Here is a 20,182-nt window from a genome sequence, read left to right as displayed (position 1 = left end):
GGCGGATCAACAATTTCATTTTTAAATAGTTTATCGATAAATACAACACGAGTCTTTCTAACGATCTTGAAGAGCGATCAGGAAAACAAACGGCTGTTGGGAAAAGTAATTGTGAAAAGTGTAACGATGACACAAAAACTTTGTAAAACATTTCGGCCAAAGAAATAAAATATGGCAAAAGAACGCGTACAGGGAATTTTTGGTAAATAAATTCACAAGTTGGTCGACGTCACTGGACTGATTCCGTGTACAAATAAAACTGGCGGTAGACTATCGGACATGGTCGAAAGAGAAGACAAGTATTCTTCGTCGTTTTGGTTCGGAAGAGGAAGAGGTAAGTAAAGGAAGACTACCACGCTATTAGTTGAGTTTTGGAGAAGGAGACGGTTAACCTGAAAACTGTTTGATGATTGCTGGCCGTCAGACGCTGTGTTGTAGGACGCCACCACCACGCGAGCCTTAATTCGAAGCTCTTTCAGTTGTCGGCGCAATCGTTGCTGTCGTCGCAGAGTCTCGTCTTCATTTTCAGGCGTAGGCAGTAGGAAAACACTGGAGTATAATATATAATATGTCTAATAATATAATATATAATATAATATAACATAATATAATATGGAATACCGGAGCTCTAGATCCTTCCAGACGGGAACCTAAGAATTTTTTTAAAAAATGACTTTGGCATTCTTTGTATCACGTAGACTATGTATTACCATGTTTAAAATGCAGGCCAGTTGAAGTTGGAAGAGGCTGGACGTGTCAAATTCGTCAGAGTATTGTCCTCCAAACAGGTTCATCGGCCAGACATCCATGTACATGGATTTCTTTTGACTAAAAAATTCGAAGATTTGTTGATTAAAATCTCGTGCATACATTAAGTAGTTGAAGACGACGAAAATACTTTGTAATCAAATGGAAATCTAGCGTGTGAAAGTGTCGACATAGGCAGACGTTTTTCTGCAGACGGATTATGTCCTTCACCATGGCTACATATTCGCTTGGTGACACGAAACGATGGCGATTGGAATCGCGCACTGGATATAGGTTGGCGTCAGCTCCTAAGCTAGACACGCTCTCCCTTCTTAAACTGCCAAAGAGTTTGAAAACGGTTTAAGTCTAGTCATCCAAAAAACTAGGTTCAGGCTGTATGCATACCTGTACAGTAAATCTGTTTGAGGATGACTGTCGTAAAACCCTAGGCATATGGTATTTGGCTTCATGGCTCCCAATCCCGACAAACGTATCAGATGATGCATTCCTTCACGAACTGTTGGTGACACTGTTGTTTCGACAAATCCTTTAATCTTCAGTCTTTCAATTAAATCAACCCAAGCGGTGTGTTCTGCCGTCGTGGTGATGGAATCCGGATCAGTAACAGTTCCAATCTTTACATGACCTATGTTCGTTGTAAGGTTGTTCAGTAACTATGATCAGAGAGACATTAGATTTGTAAAATTACCTAGAACATAAAGGCCACTCTTTTTTAAGGCATTCACAAAGGAAATGAGTGGGATGGAAGAACGAGGGTTGCTAACCAGCAAAAGGATTTGTGGACGCCAGAATTTGACGTGATCTTTTCTCGAATCAAGAAGCAATAGATATTTCCTCACCTGGGAAAAAAAATTGTTTTTTAATACGCAAGAAATCAGCTTGTTTGATTCAAATTTAAGCTCAAACCTGATGAAAGATGATGGCTTGACTAATGGATCCCCAGTTCGCAGTGCGTGCGGGAGAGAAAAAATGGAGCATAATTATCAGCATCAAGCAGAGGAGCAGAGAAACGGATGCGTAGACTGGATTGATAACAAACATCATAACCATCGTCCCTGTGAGTCCTAAAAGTGCAGTGTGCCAGGAGAAGTAGTGGAATGTCGGTCTATAAAAAAGAAGTCAATTTGATTAAGAAGACGTAGCTAAATAAAAATAAAATGTTTGAACCTGAAATTCGGTGCGGATGAAAGTTCGGGCATAAGGCAGGCCAAATTTGTTGCGCAGTAGGAAAGAAGGAACAAAACTGAATTCAGTTGAGCGATAACGTTGAGAGATCCAATCAAAAGACAGAACTCGACAAGAGTTGCTACAATTAGCACAGAGCACCAAGGATTCCCTTTGTAAGTTCCTCGAAGAACGGGTTTCAACACGGATCCTTTTAAATTTTCATCATTACTAAAAGTAATTAAACAATGATTTTTCGCAAGAAAATTTTATTTTACCAAATATGTCATCTCTTGTTAAAGCGGCCAGCACTCGACTAGATCCAATAAGATTACTGAGCGAAGCCGACCAAGTAGCCGTGACGATACCCACCGTTACGAAAGGTTTCCATACACAGATACCCTGTAATCAATTTGTAATCAATTCTATTTAAACTCAGTTTGTTTAACTGAAAAGATAATTTTACCATCATAAAGAGATAATCATTTTTCAAGAGAAAGTTGGAACAGGTGGAAGCTGTTAGCAGACTCAGGATCACATAGACGACTCCAGTGAAACCGACTGCACTCAAAGTTCCACGCGGAATCTGATTGATTAACTGAAATTAACTGAGATTAACTGAAATTGATTAACATCAATCAAATTACGCTCTTTGATGGATCTTTGAGTTCGCCCGACATGTTTGCACCGGCCATGATTCCAGTGACTCCACTGAACAACACACCAAACACGGTTGCAAAAGAAACGAGTGTACCGTCCGGTGAAGTATAATCCTGCCCATAATTGGGCCACACATTCCCATAAAATGTAGCCGATGTAGTTAACCCAGTGAAGCTGCCGTTCACTTTCATTGTTTCATTCTGTACTAGATGATTGGCTTCGGGTATCGGGACCTATAAAGATTTGAAGATGCTATGAAATAGAAGAAAAAAGCTACATATACGTAGTTAAAAAATTAAAATTTTACCTCAAAAGCTGGTTGGGCTAAAAACGAGACGAGTACAACCGATAGACAAATTATCACAACACCCAAAATTATAGCAGATGCTTTAGCAAACGCCGCGGCACCAATCAAGCAAACTACTTTGTTCACAATATTTATAGTAGAAGCGTACCTATGTTAAGGTTACAAAAATAAATGTAATTTAGTACAAGCGCAAGTGTGGCTAAATAACGAAATTGTCTTACAAAAATCGCCACCAACGACCATCGGGAAATGCTCCATCGACGAGATAGCCTGTTTAAATTGACAAAATTATTAAGTGATTTAGAACGAAAATAGTTTGATTTATTACATACCTGATGGTCCAAAATTTTCTACAAGACCTTCAGCACAACCGGTGAGGTAAAGTGCAGAACTTACTATATTTGCTAAACAAAAAAGGGTACCAATACTACCCCCAAATTCAGGACCTAGTGTTCTGCTGATCATGAAATAGCATCCACCTCCTTCAATGGCTCCATTTGTTGAAATGGCACATACCGATGTAACAGTAAAAACCAGTATTGTATAGGCAATTACAAATTGAAGTAGTGTCTCTAGTAACCCTGCATGGCCTATCAAAAACCCTGTTAAAGATTTTAAATAAGAATTATGACTTGAAAATCATTTACTGAAGTATTATATTTAATCTTACCTACTCGAAGGAACAAAAGAGCTGAAAACATTGACAAAGAAACAGGGCTAAATACTCCAGCAATTGTTCCTAGAGTTCTGTGGGATTTTTGTTCCTCATCTTCCTCAGTAGGTGCTTGAGCAGGTTCATCATAATGAATGAATTCACTCAAATGTGTCCAACTTTGTTCTGACACATGTCTTCTGGGTACACGCAAGCAGGCAGCATGGTTTGGAGGTTGGACACTACTCAGACTACGAATCAGTCGCCTGTGGGAAAGTAAGGGAGTCTGCTCTGCTGAGTTAAAGGATTCATCATGGGTAACCCCCATAACATCAATAGCATCGTCCATTCTAATTTAGTTGAAAAAAAAAAAAAACATTTACGTGAGACATTAATTGAGTTTTACAGTTAAAAACTAAATTTTACTTTCTTGTTTGACAAGTCGAACAATACTATCCAAGGACTTGGAAAGCTGTGTTTGAATAAACACACCCACTCCTCCACAGGTTTATAGAGTAGTGTCAGACGGCCCGATGCTTCAATCACACTGACACGATCAGATTATAATACACAATAAAAATATAAAAAGTCATAATGCCGTCTGCTTTCATGATTAGAAAGTAGAACACCAGAGAGCGTAGAGGCGTTCATTGCGTAACCGGAAAAGGAAACCACATGATTCCAAATTTCCAACTCCTCTTTGAATTGGTTTCCCGAATAAAAATAAAAATGAAATCAGTTAACAAAAGAATTCTATTTCCTCGTCATCGACAATGCACAACAACCACATCAAGTCACCTAATGTAATGAAAGAGATAAGAAAAAATGGAATTGGCGATCACAATCAAAGATGGGAGAAAAAGTGAATGTAATAAAAACGTGATGGCTTATAAAATGGGAAAAAACTGCACGTGAGATTCACGGAAAGGGACGGAAAAGGGTCAACCAAGATAACATGTCAGTCATCCAAAAAATCATACTTTCGCTCCAATTGTTGTTTTCTTCTAAATGATACACAGTCTAGATAAAAATTTCCTTCTTTTGTTGAACTTGATGACCTGTAGCTCCTTGCATGACGGCAAAATGCTCATCTGGCGCGTACTCTGCTCCCTTGTCTTCTTGCGTAACATAATCTCCCTTGTGGCGAGACATATAACGTCCGATTAGGATAGCCATACAAACAAGGGCAATGAAGAGGACAGCTAAAATGCCGCCCAAAATAGCGGAATGAGCTGGTGGATAAAACTCTTGTAGTTTGTCCTCATCGACGATGGGAGGAGGTCTCGTCTCTCGTACATCCGGTGGGTTGGTGACAGGTTCAATGCCACAGAAATCCTCTGATATGGAACTGGGTTCCTTCATGATATTTGGAGGAGGATTCTGTTGAAATAGCCACTTGAGTGGATATATGTCATCAAATTCGACACGAGAAATACAGCCGATAAAACCTTCGGCCATAGTTTTGTTTCGTCCAAGGTAAAGATGTTGAATGTTGTTAAACTGGGCGTCGGCCGAAGGGTTAATCTTGTAAGTAATTGATCGAGGTTCGTAGCTGTCAACTTCCATTACAACCCGAGTGCCTGATTCTTCCCGTCGAATCCGCACATCGTGAAATTGGCCAGTAGCGAAATTCTGGTCCTCGAAGATAATTTCACGACGTTCAAACCCAAAGTCGAAAACCAGACGCAGATGGCCACTATTTGACACCTGCAATGTGAGATATTCCTTGCTGATGTCAGAATAAAGACCCATGAGGATTCCCTTGGGGTCTGTTGTAGTGAATCCAACACGAATCTTTTCAGACAGCGTCGATTTGTATGATCCAGCAAAATCGTACTGAATCATGTAATTGCTCTGCATATTGACACCAATTTCGTCGGCACAGATGGGACCTGAAAATTAAAAGAAAACCATTAACAATTGTTATAAAACCAAAGAGACCAAAAGAATTTAATTACCTTTGAATGATGTGAATCGACAGTCGCAATGATAGCTGTCGTATTTCTCGTGGCAAGTTCCATTGTTGAGGCACGGATTACTGTCACACTTACCCGTGCACCCGATGCCGATACCGTAAAGACCAGCCAGAGCAGCAGCTCTCATGTCAAGATGACGGCCGTTAACCATTAGGCCACGCATGCAACCAACAAATCCATCGCGGTAATCGACAGTGGCACCCACCACAAGAGGTGAAGTCAAGAGCATAGCCCTAATGGGTCCAGGAGGTTCTCGAATTTGCGACTGGTTAGAAAAAAAAATACTTTAATGCAATTTCACACTATTTTTTTTTACAATAAACGTGATGAAATACCTTTAAAGCTCCATCAACAATCATACGAGCTTCCTTGCGATTACGCTCGATAGAAACAGAGTGCCACTGATTATCGCTCAACTTGTTGGATGTTTCGACAGTTACAGTACGAGCTCCAGATCCAGCTTGATACTCAAACTGTAAAGTGTCGCCACCAGAAATGGACACTTTGATGAAATCGCTCGGTCCTTTGCTATGGATCAACACAGCATTTTGAACTGTGGTCTTGAATTCAAAAGTCAAGTCACCACTGTGACCCATATCGAAGGTGGGGAAATCGATGGTGGCATCTCCCACACGGAATGTTACCACATTGTCGTACAAGACATCACCTTCGCAAAGAAGAGGGCCCAAAGTGTACTTTCCTTCTTTCTCATCCAAAGGAGTGCCAGTGTCTCCGAAACGCAATTGGCGTACAGGGAGGTATTCCTTGTCTAAAATTTCTCCTTCGTCAGCTGTCCAAGTGTCCAACGCAGCATCGCAGTTACACCATTTGGTGCGATCCACACAAGTTCCGTCGATACCGCATTCGCATTTGCGCGAGCCGGGAAGCGCGCCAGCCCAGTAATCCATTCGCTGATTTTGCCTCGACATCCACCAACTGTAGGGACGGAATTCTTGCGTTTCCGGTGACGGTGAGTTGAGCAAACGCGAACGACGGCATTCATAGCGGAGACGCTGGCGACAGGTGTAGGAACGGTTCATCAAGATCTCCATTTGGTCAACGTCAGCATTGTAGGCAATATCTTGAACGAAGCTACCAGGTGCTTCAAAGCCGTTAACAACCGTTGTTTGATCATTCTTGTGTCCGACGTAGGTGTATGTTCGGCCGTCGCTGAAGAATTCGCAAGTGACAGGGAATGCACGTAGCGGACCACTTCCATCAACATCAATGCTGATATCAACAGGGCTGGCATTGGCTCCGGATTGTCGGAAGCTCTCACAAGAGACAGGATTAGCTGACATGTGGCAAACCGCTCCAGCGTAACCAGTTCCGGCGCAATCGCAATAGAATTCTTCGGATGTTTGCTTGCAGACTCCTCTGTGCTCGCAAGGATTGGGGTTGCAGCGATCAACCATTTGGCAGGCATCGAAGACAATTTCACCCTTACAGCAGAATTCTTCGTCTTTCCAGTTCAGTGGGCTCTTGTAATGTCCGTCAACATTGATTTGGCGCATGCAGCCAATGAAACCAGATGAGCTGGGAACGCCACCACCAATCAAGTAGCTCGATCCTGTGCGGAAAGTCATGAGGCGTACAGTTTTCATTGGGCGGCCATCGACGCTCAACACCATGGAATTAGTTGAAAGTGTCATGATAACTTTGTGCCAACGTCCGTCATTGAGCAGATCCGTTCCGAAGTTGTCGAGGGTAACTTTGGGCACATTTTCGGCAGCAATTTCAACTACAATAGCAAAAGAAAATTAGTTATTACATCTTTTGATTCTACTACAGATATAACAATAGAAAATTACCTTTAATTTTTCCGGTTTCAATAAATAGTTTCACGAATCCAGGAGACGTGAAACGATGGTAAGCAAGAAGTCCATTTTCTTCAAAAGTACGAAAATCTAATGATAAGTTCAGGGAACTAACGCCTTCGTACCCGGGTAATTTGGCATAAGAGTTGGCAGTCAGGAAAGTAATAGGCACGATAGGTTCCTGAGGGCAGGAGCTGAGGGCTTGAACTCGCTGGTATTTGTAATAATCTTCATGCCGATAGTCCTTGACGGCCTGGATTACATTGGTGTAATTCAAATACATGTTCTCAATGCAACCGGTGAAATTCTGAGTCACGACGAGGCCTTCTTGCATATTGGGGACACCGCCAATATAGAAATTATGGTTAAGGTCCAGTTGAGCGTAATCTCCCTTCACTTTTTCTCGGATCATAACGCGGTCGACAGTAAAAATAACTTCGCGTCGGTTACGGAGGATTCTTACATCGTGCCAAAGATTGTCATCGAGTAAGCTGCCAACTGAAAGGCTGGTCAGTAGGCCAGCGCCCAGGTCGATGTTTAGTAGCATTCTATTGTTAACCAGCTGTAAGGCAAAAATATCGCCTTGGCTACCACGACTGTAAATAAGAACTCCATCAGCTCGATTGGTACGGAAGCGAAGTTGAATGCTGTCTCTCCGTGACGTGATGGGGTCATTTTCCAAATTGCGCGTGAGAAGAGCCGTGCCGTTAAAGTAAAGTACGTCAGCAACATAAGGGCAGCCATAAAGTTCCACCCTCATGGAAATACGATCGTTCCATCTTGTTGGATTTATGCGGATGTACTGTGCGACGATGGGCGTTTCGAAACGGTTTCTCCGGATCCCATCTCCGTCCGTGTTACCTTTGAACATCTAGAATAGTATAAGAAAAAAAGTTAGTTTCGTGATGTCAGAAGAATACAACAACAGATAAAATATAACGCAAGCAAACACGGAGAAATAAACAAGGTCAGACGAGATGAATAATGCTGGTACTGGTTGCAGAATCTATCTAATAATGTCGGGTTGTAACTAAAAAAAATTAAGGCAATAATAAGTAACTAAAGATTTTCAAAAACCAAATCGAAAAAAAAAAATACACAAATAATGGACTGCTAAGCTGGACCTGATCTTGTCCGTAATCTGACTGGTAAGTTGACCAAGTATATCCGTCTTCCGACGATAAGACGTAGTATTCAGAGACAAATTCGGAAGACCCTTGTCTGCCTTTCGTGGCTACTGCGCATATATTGTATCTACCATCCAGCTGCACCGTTATGGATTGATAATAATTATTAATGGCCGCTTGCCAAGCTGATGAACCTATGATTTAAAAAAAAAACTGTCGGATTAAAAACAACTCGAAAACCGAAGATTATTTAGTGAATGATGAATCCGTAGAACCTAAAAAAAAAATGTCAAGTGCATTAGTCACAAACACATAGTTGAAGGGGTGGGATACCTTTGTACTGCCGTCCACTTCACGGTAGTCTGCGTAGTCAAGCCCGTTAGAGCCGTAGCTGATGCCATATTCCATCACAAACTCTTTGGGGGAATTACGACCTTGCGTAGCTATGCCAGTCACGTTCATGATATCTCCTAGATCCAGTGTAAGATACTGGCTGAAGTCTTGATTTTTCGCCGTCCATGCACTTCCGCCTAATTGAGTCATCTTGATAAGTCAATTCCACATTCTTTTCTTGACACTTTATTTATTGGGTTAGTATAGGAAAAAAGCAACTACAGAAGAATAGGCCTCCACCAGATAGAGAATAAAATAAAAATGAAGGGGCGTGAGGGAATCATCGCCAAATCTGAGGTTCCTCTTCCTTCGCATCGAAATCTGCTGCCCATTGTTTATGGGTGGGCAATTCTGGGCAAGGCAGTAGCAAATCATCTATTTTGACAAACTCGAACGGTAGAGGGGCACTATTGGCTGATTTGAGAGCAACACACACGCAATGTTCTTCATCTAAAAGCTGCTCTTCGAACTTCCAAGAATCTTCAGGTTTTCCATTGATTTCAAGTAAAGTGGAGGTGACAATGCCGGTCAAAGGTTGGGTGACATTGAAGTCGAGACTTAACAAGTTCATACCAATGCCAACCCCTACGGCTTTGACATAACTTTCTTTCAAGCACCAATGTCGATAGAAGTTTTTTAGTTGTTCCTTCCGGTCTCCATTACGGATATTCGTCCACTCTCGGCTGGTGAACTGGCGTCTCATCGTGTAAAAAAAATCCTGTAGTTTGGCTTCTTCCTCAAACCTTTCGACATCGATACGCATGACATCTACCCCCAACAACTCAGTGGAAGACGAAGCCGCAACAACAGTGTAGGCACCTTGATGTGATACGTTAAAGTGAAAAGGCAGGGCTAACTTGGGTAGAAAGGGTTTCCCTTTCTCTGTCCTTTCAAAGTGAATCTCTTCATTGGGAATTTTCAGGGTTTCACGGATGAGCTTGTGTAACATAAGACGACCAACCAAGGAGGCTTTGGCATCCCTCTTAAAGGTGAATCTGCATATTCGTTCTTGTTCTTTTTCTTGGATGAGACTCAATGCATTTGACCACTCAACACCACAGGGCCTCCATTTGGCAATGTTTAAGGCCCAGCGGACCTCACTTTTGCTCATTCTCAGCATTTAAAAGAGTCCTAGAAATAAATATTTCATTAAAAAGAAACAAGAAGCAAGAGTGTGAGTAGCAAGACCCCAAAGCGTACTATAAAGCCCAGGCACCTGAAACCAACACCTCTAGAGATTAGTAAGACAGTGAATTGATTTTCAAAAACACGTACCCAGTAATCTAGCATTCTCTGGACCTCTACCAGGCATAGATGAAGTGGCTGTGATTCTTGTTTGTTCGTTGATTAATGGATAGATACAAACATCTATGGATAAATAATTTATAAATTAAAAATCTGAACAATATAACAACTGGTTCTACATCAACCACATCATGATTGCAAATTCGACTCACCTGCATAGGAGAAGGAACACAATGAAATGATAACCAAGATTGCCCTCATTTCATAAACTTTGATTTTATTTTTAACAACACAAATAGCCCAATCAATCTGAGGCAATCAAACCACTTGACGGAAAATTAAAACATCACTAATATTAGGCTCATGCCCCACCCTTCGTACCTGCGTGGTGTGTCAAAAGCGTCTGTTTTTGCCTGTTGGCCTCTGGTGGTCCCCTTTTTTCAAAGGAAAAGAGGTTGGGAAATATTCACCTGACGTTGCCAGGTTTATAGTCGATTTAAAGGATGGCGCCAAATTTAATCAAATAAATTTTTGATAGAGGAAATTTGTTATTACAAATTTATTACAAAAAATTCAAAATACACATTAAAAAAAAATAGTTGGAAGTGGTTTTTTAATGATGTGTTAATCTCAGCGATTTCGGTCAATCTAGTTAGTTACTCACTCACTAAGCTGGCCTTACAGCGAGATAGATAGGATAAACGATAACAAGGCCACTCTCTAATGTACTTGTTGAAATGCTGATCTAGCGAAAATAATTGCCGATAACGGTCCCGTCGAGTTAAACTAGTACAGGGTAAACAAAGCTGTACTTATTTTTGCACTGTCTAAAGGCATTGTCCAAGTTGCACTATTACGTGTTCATCTCCCGTTTTTTTAAGTCTTAAATCGGATTTTATCATACGATTGCTGTTGCGTGACAAAAGTACTTGAGGTTTCCGCCCTCTCGAGGTCCATCGCGTATGTTTATTGTAGGACGACTAGACTTTTTTATCAACGCTATGTCGGCTACAAAGTTCACAAGATCATAAAGAAATAGCGTTTGGATTTTGACCTTGAGATTGTCATCATTACTTTTGTGTGTAGTGTGTACTGTCAACTGTTCAACTAAATACTCTTATTTGAAGAGAGGTATTCCTAAAGTGTCACTGAGGCAGACGAGTGATCGCTTTCACTGGTGAGTCATAACATATTTCATTAAATGTTTTAAGTTTAAAATTACTTCTAGTTATGTCCAAACGAATTACATGTCTATAAATCCATAAATGTTTGCGATTGCGGTCCGCCGTTCAACATGTTTACCCAGATAGCACACTGCAGTCCCATAGACGTCCAAAATACGTCACTTTGAGACGTCTGAGATGTACTTGGCACATAGCAGATTCCCAAGTTTACATTCCAAGGACGTCTTTTACGTATGGCCAATGTCCGCTTCGCCGAGATCTCATAGCGGTCCTTATCCCGTCCCATTGGATGGACTTAAGACGTACTTGGGACGGAAAAAGGATCTCAAGATGTCATTAATAATAAATCTTTTTCTGGACTCTGAATTTCGTTCCTTTTTTCTTTCCTCTTCTTTTTGTTATGAGTGTTTGTTGTGCCGACATCTTTTCACGAACGCTGAACCGGATATCCGGACGACAAGTTTATTTGTCAAAGTATGCAAAGTGTTACCGGAAACACTACATAAATCGACAGCGTACTAACAGCATTGTTGAAGAAATATGCAACCTGAACCGGGGATCGAACCCGGATCGTCGTGATGAGAAGCCAGTACTATACAGATGGGCCACGAATTCATGTATATAATGTCGAAGATAAAGGTAATGATAAGATTTTAGAATCAAACTTTGCCGCGAAAAGACAAAGACAGTTTCTCCGAAATTTTCTAAGTGTCGAGAAGGAGCCAAAAAATAAAAACGGGACGCATCAGAGACTTCTACGAGAGGGAGTAAAAAATGACGTATCCGACAAGATGAAAAATGAGTAACGTATCCAAATAAGGGCTCGCAATGGGACATCTTAGAGATTCCCCTGTGCCCACCGCACCAGCCGCACGGCTTTGGTCCCGCCTTGGGACAAAAATTCCTATCTGGGTAGTAGCAAATGAAGTAAATTTTACACCTTCGAGTTTGAACTGTCGTTCCTTGTGGGAGAATCGCATGGAACATGTCGAGCGCAAATTGTCTTCGAAACACATACTCGCGATCGATGCTGGAAGATACTATACGCCGCCATAGCCGAAAAAATCGCCCCCAGCACGCCAAAAAATCCACCATATATCTTGAACTATCATAAAAACGTACGTTAATATCCAAAGATAACAAAAAACCCAATCCCGTTTTATAGATGCCTGTGTTTGTGGATCAAGTGCCAAACCAACACCGTCTGTAACGCAGAGAGTGAGAATAGATTGAAAAAGTAAGGCCAAAAAGGTGTTGAATCCAAAAATGAAGCCGTAACTTTCGCGTTTTAACCCCTTCGCAACTTCAGAACTAAAAAAAAAGCAGATTGATTTTTACAAGTCAATCGATAATCAAATAAAGAGAAAATCGATATACCTAGCGATGGTAATAAGGATTCTGTAAGATAAGCAGAATGCGATGTATGTGGTATAAGTTACCCAAACTACATCAGTATTGCCCGCCACGAACAGCATCACGCCTTCGAATAATGAAATCACCGCAATCGTAGGTTCTCCGTACACAGACCAGTCAATAGAAAGATATCCAACCGCTAAAGTAGTCAGGGCACCTTTTTAAAAAAAGCTTAAACGTTTCGTACAAGTTCAGTTTGAAGTGATATTTGCGTATTACCTAAAAGTGCATGTAAAGCTTCGACGCCACCGTTGTACACATTTTCCGAATCAGGTTCTAGAGCTTCCCAAAGTGGCTGAATGTAATTTACGACCTGAAAGAATCCGCAAGTTGCAAATGCCCACCACAAAGACCACTTCAGTGTGTAGTTATCTGAAAAAGCTGTGGTAAAATCTTTCCAAAGTAGACGGAGCACCGATTTCGTGGATTTTTTATTTTCGCTTGAATCATCCACAGAAGATAAAGTTTGAATTAAATTCTTCGAGCATTGGACTTCGTCGTGATGGCTGTGCAGCTCTTTTGGTGTCTCTAACTGGACCAATAACTGATTATTTGTACTACTCTCTTGTACTTTGCCACGGTGGAAGTAGATCGAGCGAGACACACTTGGAAGAAGGCAAGCAAACAAAGTAGAGAATGATACAAAACCAAGGGAGATGTAGTTCAAATCAAGGTAGTCACACGTATCAGTAGCAACGAGAATTTGTCCTAATATCCCGGCAATGCAACGGCCAGCCAGCAGAGCAGCTTTTGTATATGCTGTCACTATTTGAAATTTTTCAACAGGCACTTGAGTATAGATATAGGTACTGTACGCTACTTTGCTGGCTGTAGATGCAGCATACATGAATTCCACTGCCTTTGAAGACAAAATATTTAAGTAGTTAAAGTAAAATCACTATTTTTAAGGGGTCTTCATTGAAATACTTGCATAGCACGGATGCCTTGGCCCCATATCAGTAGGCACCATGTTAGGACTAAAGAGATTCCTTCAAAAACCACAACTGGTTTATACAATAAGAGGTCAGTTACAAGGAAGACCACAAACAAAAGAAATAAATAAGAATACGTCCACACAGGGTAGATGTCCTGCATAACCTAAATTAACACATGTAAAATATATAAAACTTAACCAGAATAATCAAGTAAAAATAAATAATGATGCAATAATCCAATTACCTCTTCGACTGTAAAATTTTTCCAAGTTCCAACTAGAAACTCAGTCACAAATGGCTCTGAGGGACGCAACTCTTTCAGAAACCCAAAAATGCAAAGCAACAGACAGGGTCCTAACCATTTTTCCATTTTGTTTCACACCAAAAGTAGACAGTGCAATGCTCTTATAACTGTAGATGTTTTGATCCTTATTGCCAGGATCATATCGCGTGTGTAAATGACCCTATTGTTTGAAAATTTCTACAGATTACGTATAAAAAAGAAAGGAAAAGAACATCAGCGTCTTTAATACATACACTTATTTGCGACACAAGTACAAAGTACGATTGGTTGTATAGATAAGGCGAACGACTTAACAGCTCTGAAATACGACTTTGAAAACATATCAAAGTCATATATTACTTCACGAAAGTGTGATTCGGTATACATTTCTATTATCATTTTAATCAGCTGGCAAGTTGACAAGAAATTTTCACTTTTGTTTATTTTGTATGTTATTGTTATGCCAAAAAGGGGGAGTGGCTTAATCGGCAAATGCTGCGCTGCCGAGTGCATATGATTGTCCACAAGAATATTAATTCATTTTACATTGACGTTTTTGACGTATTTGTTGCCTTAAAAATTGATTTTAAATTTTAAATTTAAATATGGGATCATAAAAAAAAACTGTCAAATTACTATCAAAGAATTAATATTAGTTTTCGACATCGCGACACGGCCTCGTTGCGACTTGTGTAGACGAAAATAACAATAACATGCAAGCGTGAGTATATAAAAACACGATATTTCATAACAGCTTTACTTACAATAGATCGTTCACTGCAAACTCTCTACTTGTGTTTCTTATTACTAAAGCAGATGTAATGGAAATATTGATAAGAATATAACCAAGTTCTCCGTCGGGCAACTGATGTTTGACAACTGATGTCAACACTTTGAGTGCCAAATTTAAAACTTAACTTAAGTGATTCATATCCCAGCACTCTGTTTGCAATTGTAATTCATGAGGTAGCATAGAATATGTAATGCAACACTTAGATTAAAAATTTATAAAAGCAACTAATTGAAGTTTTCTTCCATACAGGTAGAATGAAATTGATCAGTGATGCATTTAGACTTGGCCGATTCCTTCTTTCAGTTCCTCTTAAGGCAGTTCACTGGGCTTCATTTAAGGTTGCCAGTGATGTTATTGAATGGCATCCTTTAGACTTGTTAGCTAAAGGAAGTAAATATGCCTTACTGATCCTTAATCAACCCATTGGATTTCCAAAAGATACAACTGTTATGATATGGAACCGAGGTAACTATAACCTATAATTTGTTTGTTTTTTCTAATTTGATAACAGTTTTCTGTCATTTACATGACTGTATAGCATCTATTCGAGCTACTGTGGATGGTGGTACCAACATCTGGTTCAAATTTTCTGAGGGAATGGAAAATGATATTGGTTTAAACAATCCTATTCCTGACCTTGTGACTGGGGACTTTGATTCGGCTGAACCTCGCTGTTTAAAGTATTACCAAACGCACGGAGCCAAAATAATTCACACGCCTGATCAGGATGAAACTGACTTCAACAAATGTGTTCGTCACGTTTACGCAGAGCTTACTTCTCGCGAAATGAAGGTACATCACCATATAATACAAAAGGACTTCTTACAGCAGGATGCAGTCAAAACAATATTACTATTAATAGGTGAATGCTATTATTGCAGTCTGTGAAAACACAGGCCGGCTGGACCATATACTTTCGAATCTAAATACACTGCAACAAGCTCGCGATATAATAGGAGAAATACCACTGTACCTGCTTACACACAATTCCATCAGCTGGGTCCTACATCCTGGTCGGCACAGAATACATGTTGATGAAAGAGTTGTTAATCACTACTGTGGTTTAATTCCTCTGGGCCAGCCTGCATACGTGACATCCTCGGGATTAAAATGGGACATGGGTAATACAAATAATTTTGTTGTTTAAATTATACTTATTTAAATTATTAAAATATTACTAGATTGTTTGAAGTTGGAATTTGGCGGCCTTATATCAACGTCAAACATGTTTACCGATCAGCCCATTGTGAATTTGGAGACGGATCGCCCAGTTCTTTTCACTATGACACTGCCTCAGTGGAAATAAAAGAAGCGTCTTTCTCTTTGCTGTTACAAGTGCACAGAAGAGTATCATTTTCCAATCAAAAATAAATAGTTTAATTGCATCATATATTTATTATCAAAACAAATGAAGAAACTGGTAGAAAGGTGAAGTCTTAACCACTCAACAGAAACCAAACAACTTTTAATGTTTGTCTTTCAGACTAAGCTTCATCAGTTCTAAAAGAGCATCTGTTTGGTCCGTTTTTTTCTCTACAGTGAAAGCTGCAATATCAACATCATTTCTTATATTTTCATCATCAGTTTTCGTTTCTTTTCCCGCCAAATCGACAGCGAGACCCAACTCTTGAAGCTTTAGTTGATAATTTTCCCTTGCAAGACTAACAGCTTCGGTAAGCTGTTTCCAGGTCTCTTCAGTGGCTTGATAATTCAGGATTCCACAACAAGATACCGGCACTTTCTTGAAGAGCACACGACCTAATTTGCGACGTGACATAGCATAGACAATTGGTAGGTCGAGTCTACGGGCAGCGTCCAGTAGTCGCTTCACCGCTTCGTCTAGTCCACCTGTCTCCGGACAACGTTGAATATCTGGGGCAAGAAAGATGATTTTCACGCGATTTCTTTCGACTTGTTTCGTCACTTCTCGTAATCCGGCTACCAAACGCTTCTTCATTCGAGCTAAATGAAGTTAAAATTGAATTAATCAATCACACTAGAAGTTACTGTTACATTGATATATTTACCTTTGATGGGATCCTTTTTGAAAACTCGGTCTTGAAACATTCGCAAATGATAAAGCATATCTCTTGCCAGAAGGTCAATTTGATCCGTCAACATCTGATCGCAATACTCTCGAAATTTTTTGGAGTGTAGTATATGGGGTCGTGATCCACTGGACGGAATAGCGGATAATTGTGATTCACGGGCGATTTTCTTCTTAGCTTTTGCTACCAGCAACGCCTTGCGAATTTCGCTCAACTTGCGTTTTTTGTTCCGAATTTTACCACGACTTAACGTAGGTGCGCTTCTGTCAAGTACGTTTGCAACTATTCCCGGTCGATTTTTGCCCTTCTTTGAAGGAACTTGAATAGATTTCTTTTTCGTATTTTTCTTTGTGATCAAAGCCATCAAGTCAAATTCTATGGGATCAGATCGCTTGACATTTCGCGGAGGCACTGCAGGTTCTTTTTGGACCACTTCAATCTCGGTCGTCTCCCATTCAGATTCCGACTCGGAGACGTTGCCTTTTCCTCCGCGTTTTCCTAGTGCAGGGAACATTTCATCGCTCAGCTTCATAACAGGTTTACTGAATGCGTTTGCATTACGGCCAGATTTCAAGAACTGTTCCATTAATTTGGGTGTGATTATGGTAATCTTTTGGCCTTTAGGAGCCAGCTTTTCGGCAAGCAATTTTTCTTCGCGAGCTTGTTTCTTCTTTTGTTTTTCTCGTAACTTTTTTCTTTCCTTTTCTAATTTCTTCTTTGCATCTTCCGCTGGTACGCTGACTTTAGTGGGTAAAGATTTGGCTATCTCTTCTGGTACTTTTTCGATTTTCTTATCTTTGGTTTTCTTTCTCGATACCGTCGTAAATCCATCTTCCGCGGTGGCTGGCGGTGGTAAAGCTTTATCAGCAGTGGCGGAAATTGAAGGTTGATTAATTAACTTTTCTTCGCTTTCAGTTATGTTGGTATTGAATTTGATAGGCGCATTGGCAGCACTCGTTCTCTGATCTCTCCAATCGAGGAAAGGACTTTTGGTAGGCACAGGAGATTTTAATTTATCAGCGAAGCTCATTTTCGGTGGTTTTTTAATACATTCTTGCGACTTGGTGATGTTTGTAAAAGGTTTGGGCCATGAACTACCGATTCCCTTGTTTGATTCGCCTGTAGTCGATATTTGTGGATTTTTCACTTCTAAACACCTTTTGTCTTCTGTGGCAGATTCTTGAAATCGGACTGATTTAGATTCTTTCGACGGTTTAGTCTTAGGTAATATTTGCGGGGTTTTTAATTCCGATAAATGTGTTTTGTCTCTTGGTGGATATTCTTGTAATGAATCAACTTTGGTATCCTTTGATGACTGATTTTTACTAGAACTCTTTACTCCTAAATATTTCTTGTCTTCTGGTAGTTCTTGAAACCCAGTTAATTTCTTTGGCAGGGATGACTTCTTTTCATTTGCATTGGACAGTACACTTTTGCTTTTCTCTTCGTCACCACTGCAAATCAAATTTGAGGATTCTGTATTAATGCTTGGGGTTTTCTTCTTTTTCTTCTTCTTCTTCTTCTTGGTAGAGGGTTGTAGGGAGGCATTTTCAACTCCAGCGGTAATCTGTTGACATTGTCGAGAAACAAATTCTGGGGCATCTGGAGAAAAACTACTTTGGGTTGAAGAAAACGATGAGGTAACAACAGATGGTGCAGCAGCCACAGTACTGTAATCATAGCCTAAACCTCCCCCACACCAGTAGGAATTTGCTGTGTGAACATTTGGACTGGGAGTGTAGGGAACACCATAATATTCATAACTGTGATCTTGATAGAGATATGGCTGAGTATAACTAGCAAATGTCATATCTGGTAGATCCCCATTACCGTAAGGAGCCTTCGATAAATATATAAGTTATTGCCAACAACAAGAAGCTAAAATTCCAAAACCAAATAACATACTTGCTGGGGTTGATTGAAGTATTGTCTTCCATAATTACGTCGCGACATGCTAGTTGATGCGTAACAAACAGAAGTTAAGCTTAATTTCTGTGAAACAATATTATATAACAAATTAACGACAATTCTTTATCACTACTGAATTTAATGTTCGTTGTGTAACAACGTGTTCGTTTTACTCGCTACAGAGCTCGATTGGATTTTCACAATGTTTACCCTGTAGTAACGTTCGAACTGCCATCTACCGCCCAATCACGATCACGAAATTTAGTTTAAATTATATTTTTATTGATTCAAATCAAATTTGTTATTAGTGATTCTTTATATTCGATTACGAATTTAAATGAATTTAAAATAAAATAATTACTATGGCCTTAAAAAAATGTCAGTCGTTTTCGGTTTTTGGTTCCTACGCCACGGTCTCAAACATGCATATTCGTGAAGTTAAACAAAATAGCTAAATTTTAAAATTTCTAGTGTAAGCGAAAGCTCTAGTGTTTAAGTCTAACAACATCTATAATTCAATATGGATGAGGTGATGGATAGAACAAGAGAAATGTGTTGCCTAAATATTAGACAGTACATCATACATTTTATACAAATCAGGCAAATATTTAAGTGCCTGAGAAGTATAAAAGGATGAACAGATTAACTTTTGCATTTTTGTTAAGAGAAACAGAAGCAATTTATTAGTACCAAAGTTGTTTGCCTACCAAGAAGAATCATATGAGAATGAATTGACCTAATAATTGTATTTCCCGACAGAGTCAGTATTTTTTTTTACAGTACTAAAAGTGTTTTAATGGATTAAAACAATTTTTCCCAAGATTCCTTTTCTTGCCTTTCCTTGATAACCTCTTGCAGGTAGGGCTGCAGGTATTTAACATCCTATATTCAGCAGCAAATATAATTCATTAAGAAAACTGTTTCAATTGATCAAAGAATGTTGTATACCTCTTCATATTTAGTCCATTGTTCTCTGGGCAGATATTTCTTCAGACCAGAGTACTGAAGAGCCCTCATAATTCTGTAGTTTCGGTCATCTACAACCTTTTGTGGCAAGCGTCTAATAGCTTCTTCAACATCAGGGGTTTCAAACAACACATCATCGTGCATCAAACCTAAAATATGTCGTAAAGTTAAGTAAAGTCGAAGTATCTAAACTGTTAAGAGGTTAAATATGGAAATTCTACAACATACCATATTTGTTGAAGCCTGATGCGTTGTACGCAAAACGGCCCAAGGATGCACGAAGTTGGTCTATATCACAGAAAGCAGCGTATGATTATCACCAAATGAAAGGAAAATAGTATCTTAACTAGTTTCTAATTATGTAATTCATTTACTTACTGATGAATCCGGGTGCTTTGGTGACCGCCATGTTATCTCGCAATTTCGACTGGAAGTCTGGAATAAAAAAAGATTCTACAGTAGGCCGTGCCATCTAGCGGTGGCCAAATCGAGCACAACTAAATAATCGAACGATTCTCGATTGAATCGATGTTTTTTTAAATA

At 39.8% G+C, this 20,182-nt stretch overlaps 6 protein-coding genes across 16 annotated transcripts; 1 reads left to right on the top strand and 5 right to left on the bottom strand.

Moving 5' to 3' along the window:
* Window positions 1-13: 13 nt before the first annotated feature.
* On the bottom strand, window positions 14-4,143 carry LOC124195105 (solute carrier family 12 member 9-like). 2 transcript variants are annotated; one of them, XM_046589594.1, is made up of 16 exons: window positions 3,978-4,143; window positions 3,570-3,901; window positions 3,232-3,501; window positions 3,121-3,169; window positions 2,900-3,047; window positions 2,580-2,825; window positions 2,399-2,518; window positions 2,211-2,334; window positions 1,936-2,143; window positions 1,675-1,873; window positions 1,457-1,607; window positions 1,153-1,393; window positions 899-1,084; window positions 711-828; window positions 622-650; window positions 14-549 (listed from the first exon to the last, which is right to left on the bottom strand). In XM_046589594.1, the coding sequence occupies exons 2-16, from the start codon at window positions 3,898-3,900 to the stop codon at window positions 213-215; spliced, it is 2,757 nt and encodes a 918-aa protein (XP_046445550.1). In that variant the 5' UTR covers window position 3,901; window positions 3,978-4,143; the 3' UTR covers window positions 14-212. The 2 variants fall into 2 exon arrangements, with proteins under 2 accessions (XP_046445550.1, XP_046445551.1); XM_046589595.1 differs by lacking the exon at window positions 3,978-4,143 and having other exon boundaries at window positions 3,574-3,715.
* Window positions 4,144-4,286: 143 nt separating this feature from the next.
* Window positions 4,287-10,759, bottom strand: LOC124195104 (neurexin-4-like). Of its 2 annotated transcripts, none has more exons than XM_046589592.1 (7): window positions 10,322-10,759; window positions 10,140-10,232; window positions 8,805-9,001; window positions 7,339-8,215; window positions 5,863-7,268; window positions 5,510-5,792; window positions 4,287-5,443 (listed from the first exon to the last, which is right to left on the bottom strand). In XM_046589592.1, exons 1-7 carry the CDS (start codon window positions 10,368-10,370, stop codon window positions 4,572-4,574), a joined length of 3,777 nt encoding a protein of 1,258 aa, XP_046445548.1. In that variant the 5' UTR covers window positions 10,371-10,759; the 3' UTR covers window positions 4,287-4,571. The 2 variants fall into 2 exon arrangements, with proteins under 2 accessions (XP_046445548.1, XP_046445549.1); XM_046589593.1 differs by lacking the exon at window positions 8,805-9,001 and adding an exon at window positions 8,469-8,665 and having other exon boundaries at window positions 10,322-10,561.
* Window positions 10,760-11,150: 391 nt separating this feature from the next.
* On the top strand, window positions 11,151-16,102 carry LOC124195114 (thiamin pyrophosphokinase 1-like). 6 transcript variants are annotated; one of them, XM_046589618.1, is made up of 6 exons: window positions 14,628-14,645; window positions 14,741-14,890; window positions 14,967-15,182; window positions 15,256-15,509; window positions 15,580-15,838; window positions 15,899-16,102. In XM_046589618.1, the coding sequence occupies exons 3-6, from the start codon at window positions 14,972-14,974 to the stop codon at window positions 16,021-16,023; spliced, it is 849 nt and encodes a 282-aa protein (XP_046445574.1). In that variant the 5' UTR covers window positions 14,628-14,645; window positions 14,741-14,890; window positions 14,967-14,971; the 3' UTR covers window positions 16,024-16,102. The 6 variants fall into 6 exon arrangements, with proteins under 6 accessions (XP_046445571.1, XP_046445575.1, XP_046445573.1 ...); XM_046589616.1 differs by having other exon boundaries at window positions 14,630-14,645; window positions 14,741-14,904; XM_046589615.1 differs by lacking the exons at window positions 14,628-14,645; window positions 14,741-14,890 and adding an exon at window positions 11,151-11,286.
* LOC124195109 (thiamine transporter 1-like) lies at window positions 11,279-14,441 on the bottom strand. Of its 4 annotated transcripts, none has more exons than XM_046589601.1 (8): window positions 14,179-14,441; window positions 13,886-14,122; window positions 13,634-13,804; window positions 12,926-13,565; window positions 12,671-12,863; window positions 12,463-12,604; window positions 12,206-12,398; window positions 11,279-11,410 (listed from the first exon to the last, which is right to left on the bottom strand). In XM_046589601.1, the coding sequence occupies exons 2-7, from the start codon at window positions 14,009-14,011 to the stop codon at window positions 12,228-12,230; spliced, it is 1,443 nt and encodes a 480-aa protein (XP_046445557.1). In that variant the 5' UTR covers window positions 14,012-14,122; window positions 14,179-14,441; the 3' UTR covers window positions 11,279-11,410; window positions 12,206-12,227. The 4 variants fall into 4 exon arrangements, with proteins under 4 accessions (XP_046445557.1, XP_046445556.1, XP_046445558.1 ...); XM_046589600.1 differs by having other exon boundaries at window positions 13,886-14,105; XM_046589602.1 differs by having other exon boundaries at window positions 12,209-12,398; window positions 13,886-14,105.
* LOC124195108 (selenocysteine insertion sequence-binding protein 2-like) lies at window positions 16,093-18,901 on the bottom strand. Its single transcript, XM_046589599.1, has 3 exons — window positions 18,671-18,901; window positions 16,745-18,605; window positions 16,093-16,679 (listed from the first exon to the last, which is right to left on the bottom strand). Exons 1-3 carry the CDS (start codon window positions 18,716-18,718, stop codon window positions 16,183-16,185), a joined length of 2,406 nt encoding a protein of 801 aa, XP_046445555.1. The 5' UTR covers window positions 18,719-18,901; the 3' UTR covers window positions 16,093-16,182.
* A 503-nt stretch (window positions 18,902-19,404) lies between these two features.
* Window positions 19,405-20,105, bottom strand: LOC124195103 (cytochrome b-c1 complex subunit 7-like). Its single transcript, XM_046589591.1, has 4 exons — window positions 20,018-20,105; window positions 19,868-19,927; window positions 19,622-19,788; window positions 19,405-19,555 (listed from the first exon to the last, which is right to left on the bottom strand). Exons 1-4 carry the CDS (start codon window positions 20,046-20,048, stop codon window positions 19,475-19,477), a joined length of 339 nt encoding a protein of 112 aa, XP_046445547.1. The 5' UTR covers window positions 20,049-20,105; the 3' UTR covers window positions 19,405-19,474.
* Between the last annotated feature and the right edge of the window lie 77 nt (window positions 20,106-20,182).

This window comes from Daphnia pulex, chromosome 5 (genome assembly GCF_021134715.1).
Source record: "Daphnia pulex isolate KAP4 chromosome 5, ASM2113471v1".
Lineage (NCBI taxonomy): Eukaryota > Metazoa > Arthropoda > Branchiopoda > Diplostraca > Daphniidae > Daphnia > Daphnia pulex.
This window is presented reverse-complemented; position numbering and strand designations above follow the sequence as displayed.

Coding starts and splice junctions, on each gene's coding strand:
- LOC124195114 (XM_046589615.1), top strand. CDS start 14,972: ATGAAATTGATCAGTGATGCATTTAGACTTGGCCGATTCCTTCTTTCA. Junction 15,183..15,255: donor TGTTATGATATGGAACCGAG/GTAACTATAACC, acceptor ATGACTGTATAG/CATCTATTCGAGCTACTGTG. Junction 15,839..15,898: donor GGGATTAAAATGGGACATGG/GTAATACAAATA, acceptor AAATATTACTAG/ATTGTTTGAAGTTGGAATTT.
- LOC124195108 (XM_046589599.1), bottom strand. CDS start 18,718: ATGTCGCGACGTAATTATGGAAGACAATACTTCAATCAACCCCAGCAA. Junction 18,606..18,670: donor ACTTCAATCAACCCCAGCAA/GTATGTTATTTG, acceptor TATTTATCGAAG/GCTCCTTACGGTAATGGGGA. Junction 16,680..16,744: donor CAAAAAGGATCCCATCAAAG/GTAAATATATCA, acceptor AACTTCATTTAG/CTCGAATGAAGAAGCGTTTG.
- LOC124195103 (XM_046589591.1), bottom strand. CDS start 20,048: ATGGCGGTCACCAAAGCACCCGGATTCATCA. Junction 19,928..20,017: donor CAAAGCACCCGGATTCATCA/GTAAGTAAATGA, acceptor TCTGTGATATAG/ACCAACTTCGTGCATCCTTG. Junction 19,789..19,867: donor ATCAGGCTTCAACAAATATG/GTATGTTGTAGA, acceptor GACATATTTTAG/GTTTGATGCACGATGATGTG.
- LOC124195109 (XM_046589601.1), bottom strand. CDS start 14,011: ATGGAAAAATGGTTAGGACCCTGTCTGTTGCTTTGCATTTTTGGGTTT. Junction 13,805..13,885: donor AAAATTTTACAGTCGAAGAG/GTAATTGGATTA, acceptor GTGTTAATTTAG/GTTATGCAGGACATCTACCC. Junction 12,399..12,462: donor CACTTGATCCACAAACACAG/GCATCTATAAAA, acceptor TTTTTATGATAG/TTCAAGATATATGGTGGATT.
- LOC124195105 (XM_046589594.1), bottom strand. CDS start 3,900: ATGGACGATGCTATTGATGTTATGGGGGTTACCCATGATGAATCCTTT. Junction 3,170..3,231: donor AGAAAATTTTGGACCATCAG/GTATGTAATAAA, acceptor CAATTTAAACAG/GCTATCTCGTCGATGGAGCA. Junction 1,608..1,674: donor AAGCCATCATCTTTCATCAG/GTTTGAGCTTAA, acceptor TTTTTTTCCCAG/GTGAGGAAATATCTATTGCT.
- LOC124195104 (XM_046589592.1), bottom strand. CDS start 10,370: ATGAGGGCAATCTTGGTTATCATTTCATTGTGTTCCTTCTCCTATGCA. Junction 10,233..10,321: donor GTGTTCCTTCTCCTATGCAG/GTGAGTCGAATT, acceptor ATTTATCCATAG/ATGTTTGTATCTATCCATTA. Junction 5,793..5,862: donor TTGTTGATGGAGCTTTAAAG/GTATTTCATCAC, acceptor TTTTCTAACCAG/TCGCAAATTCGAGAACCTCC.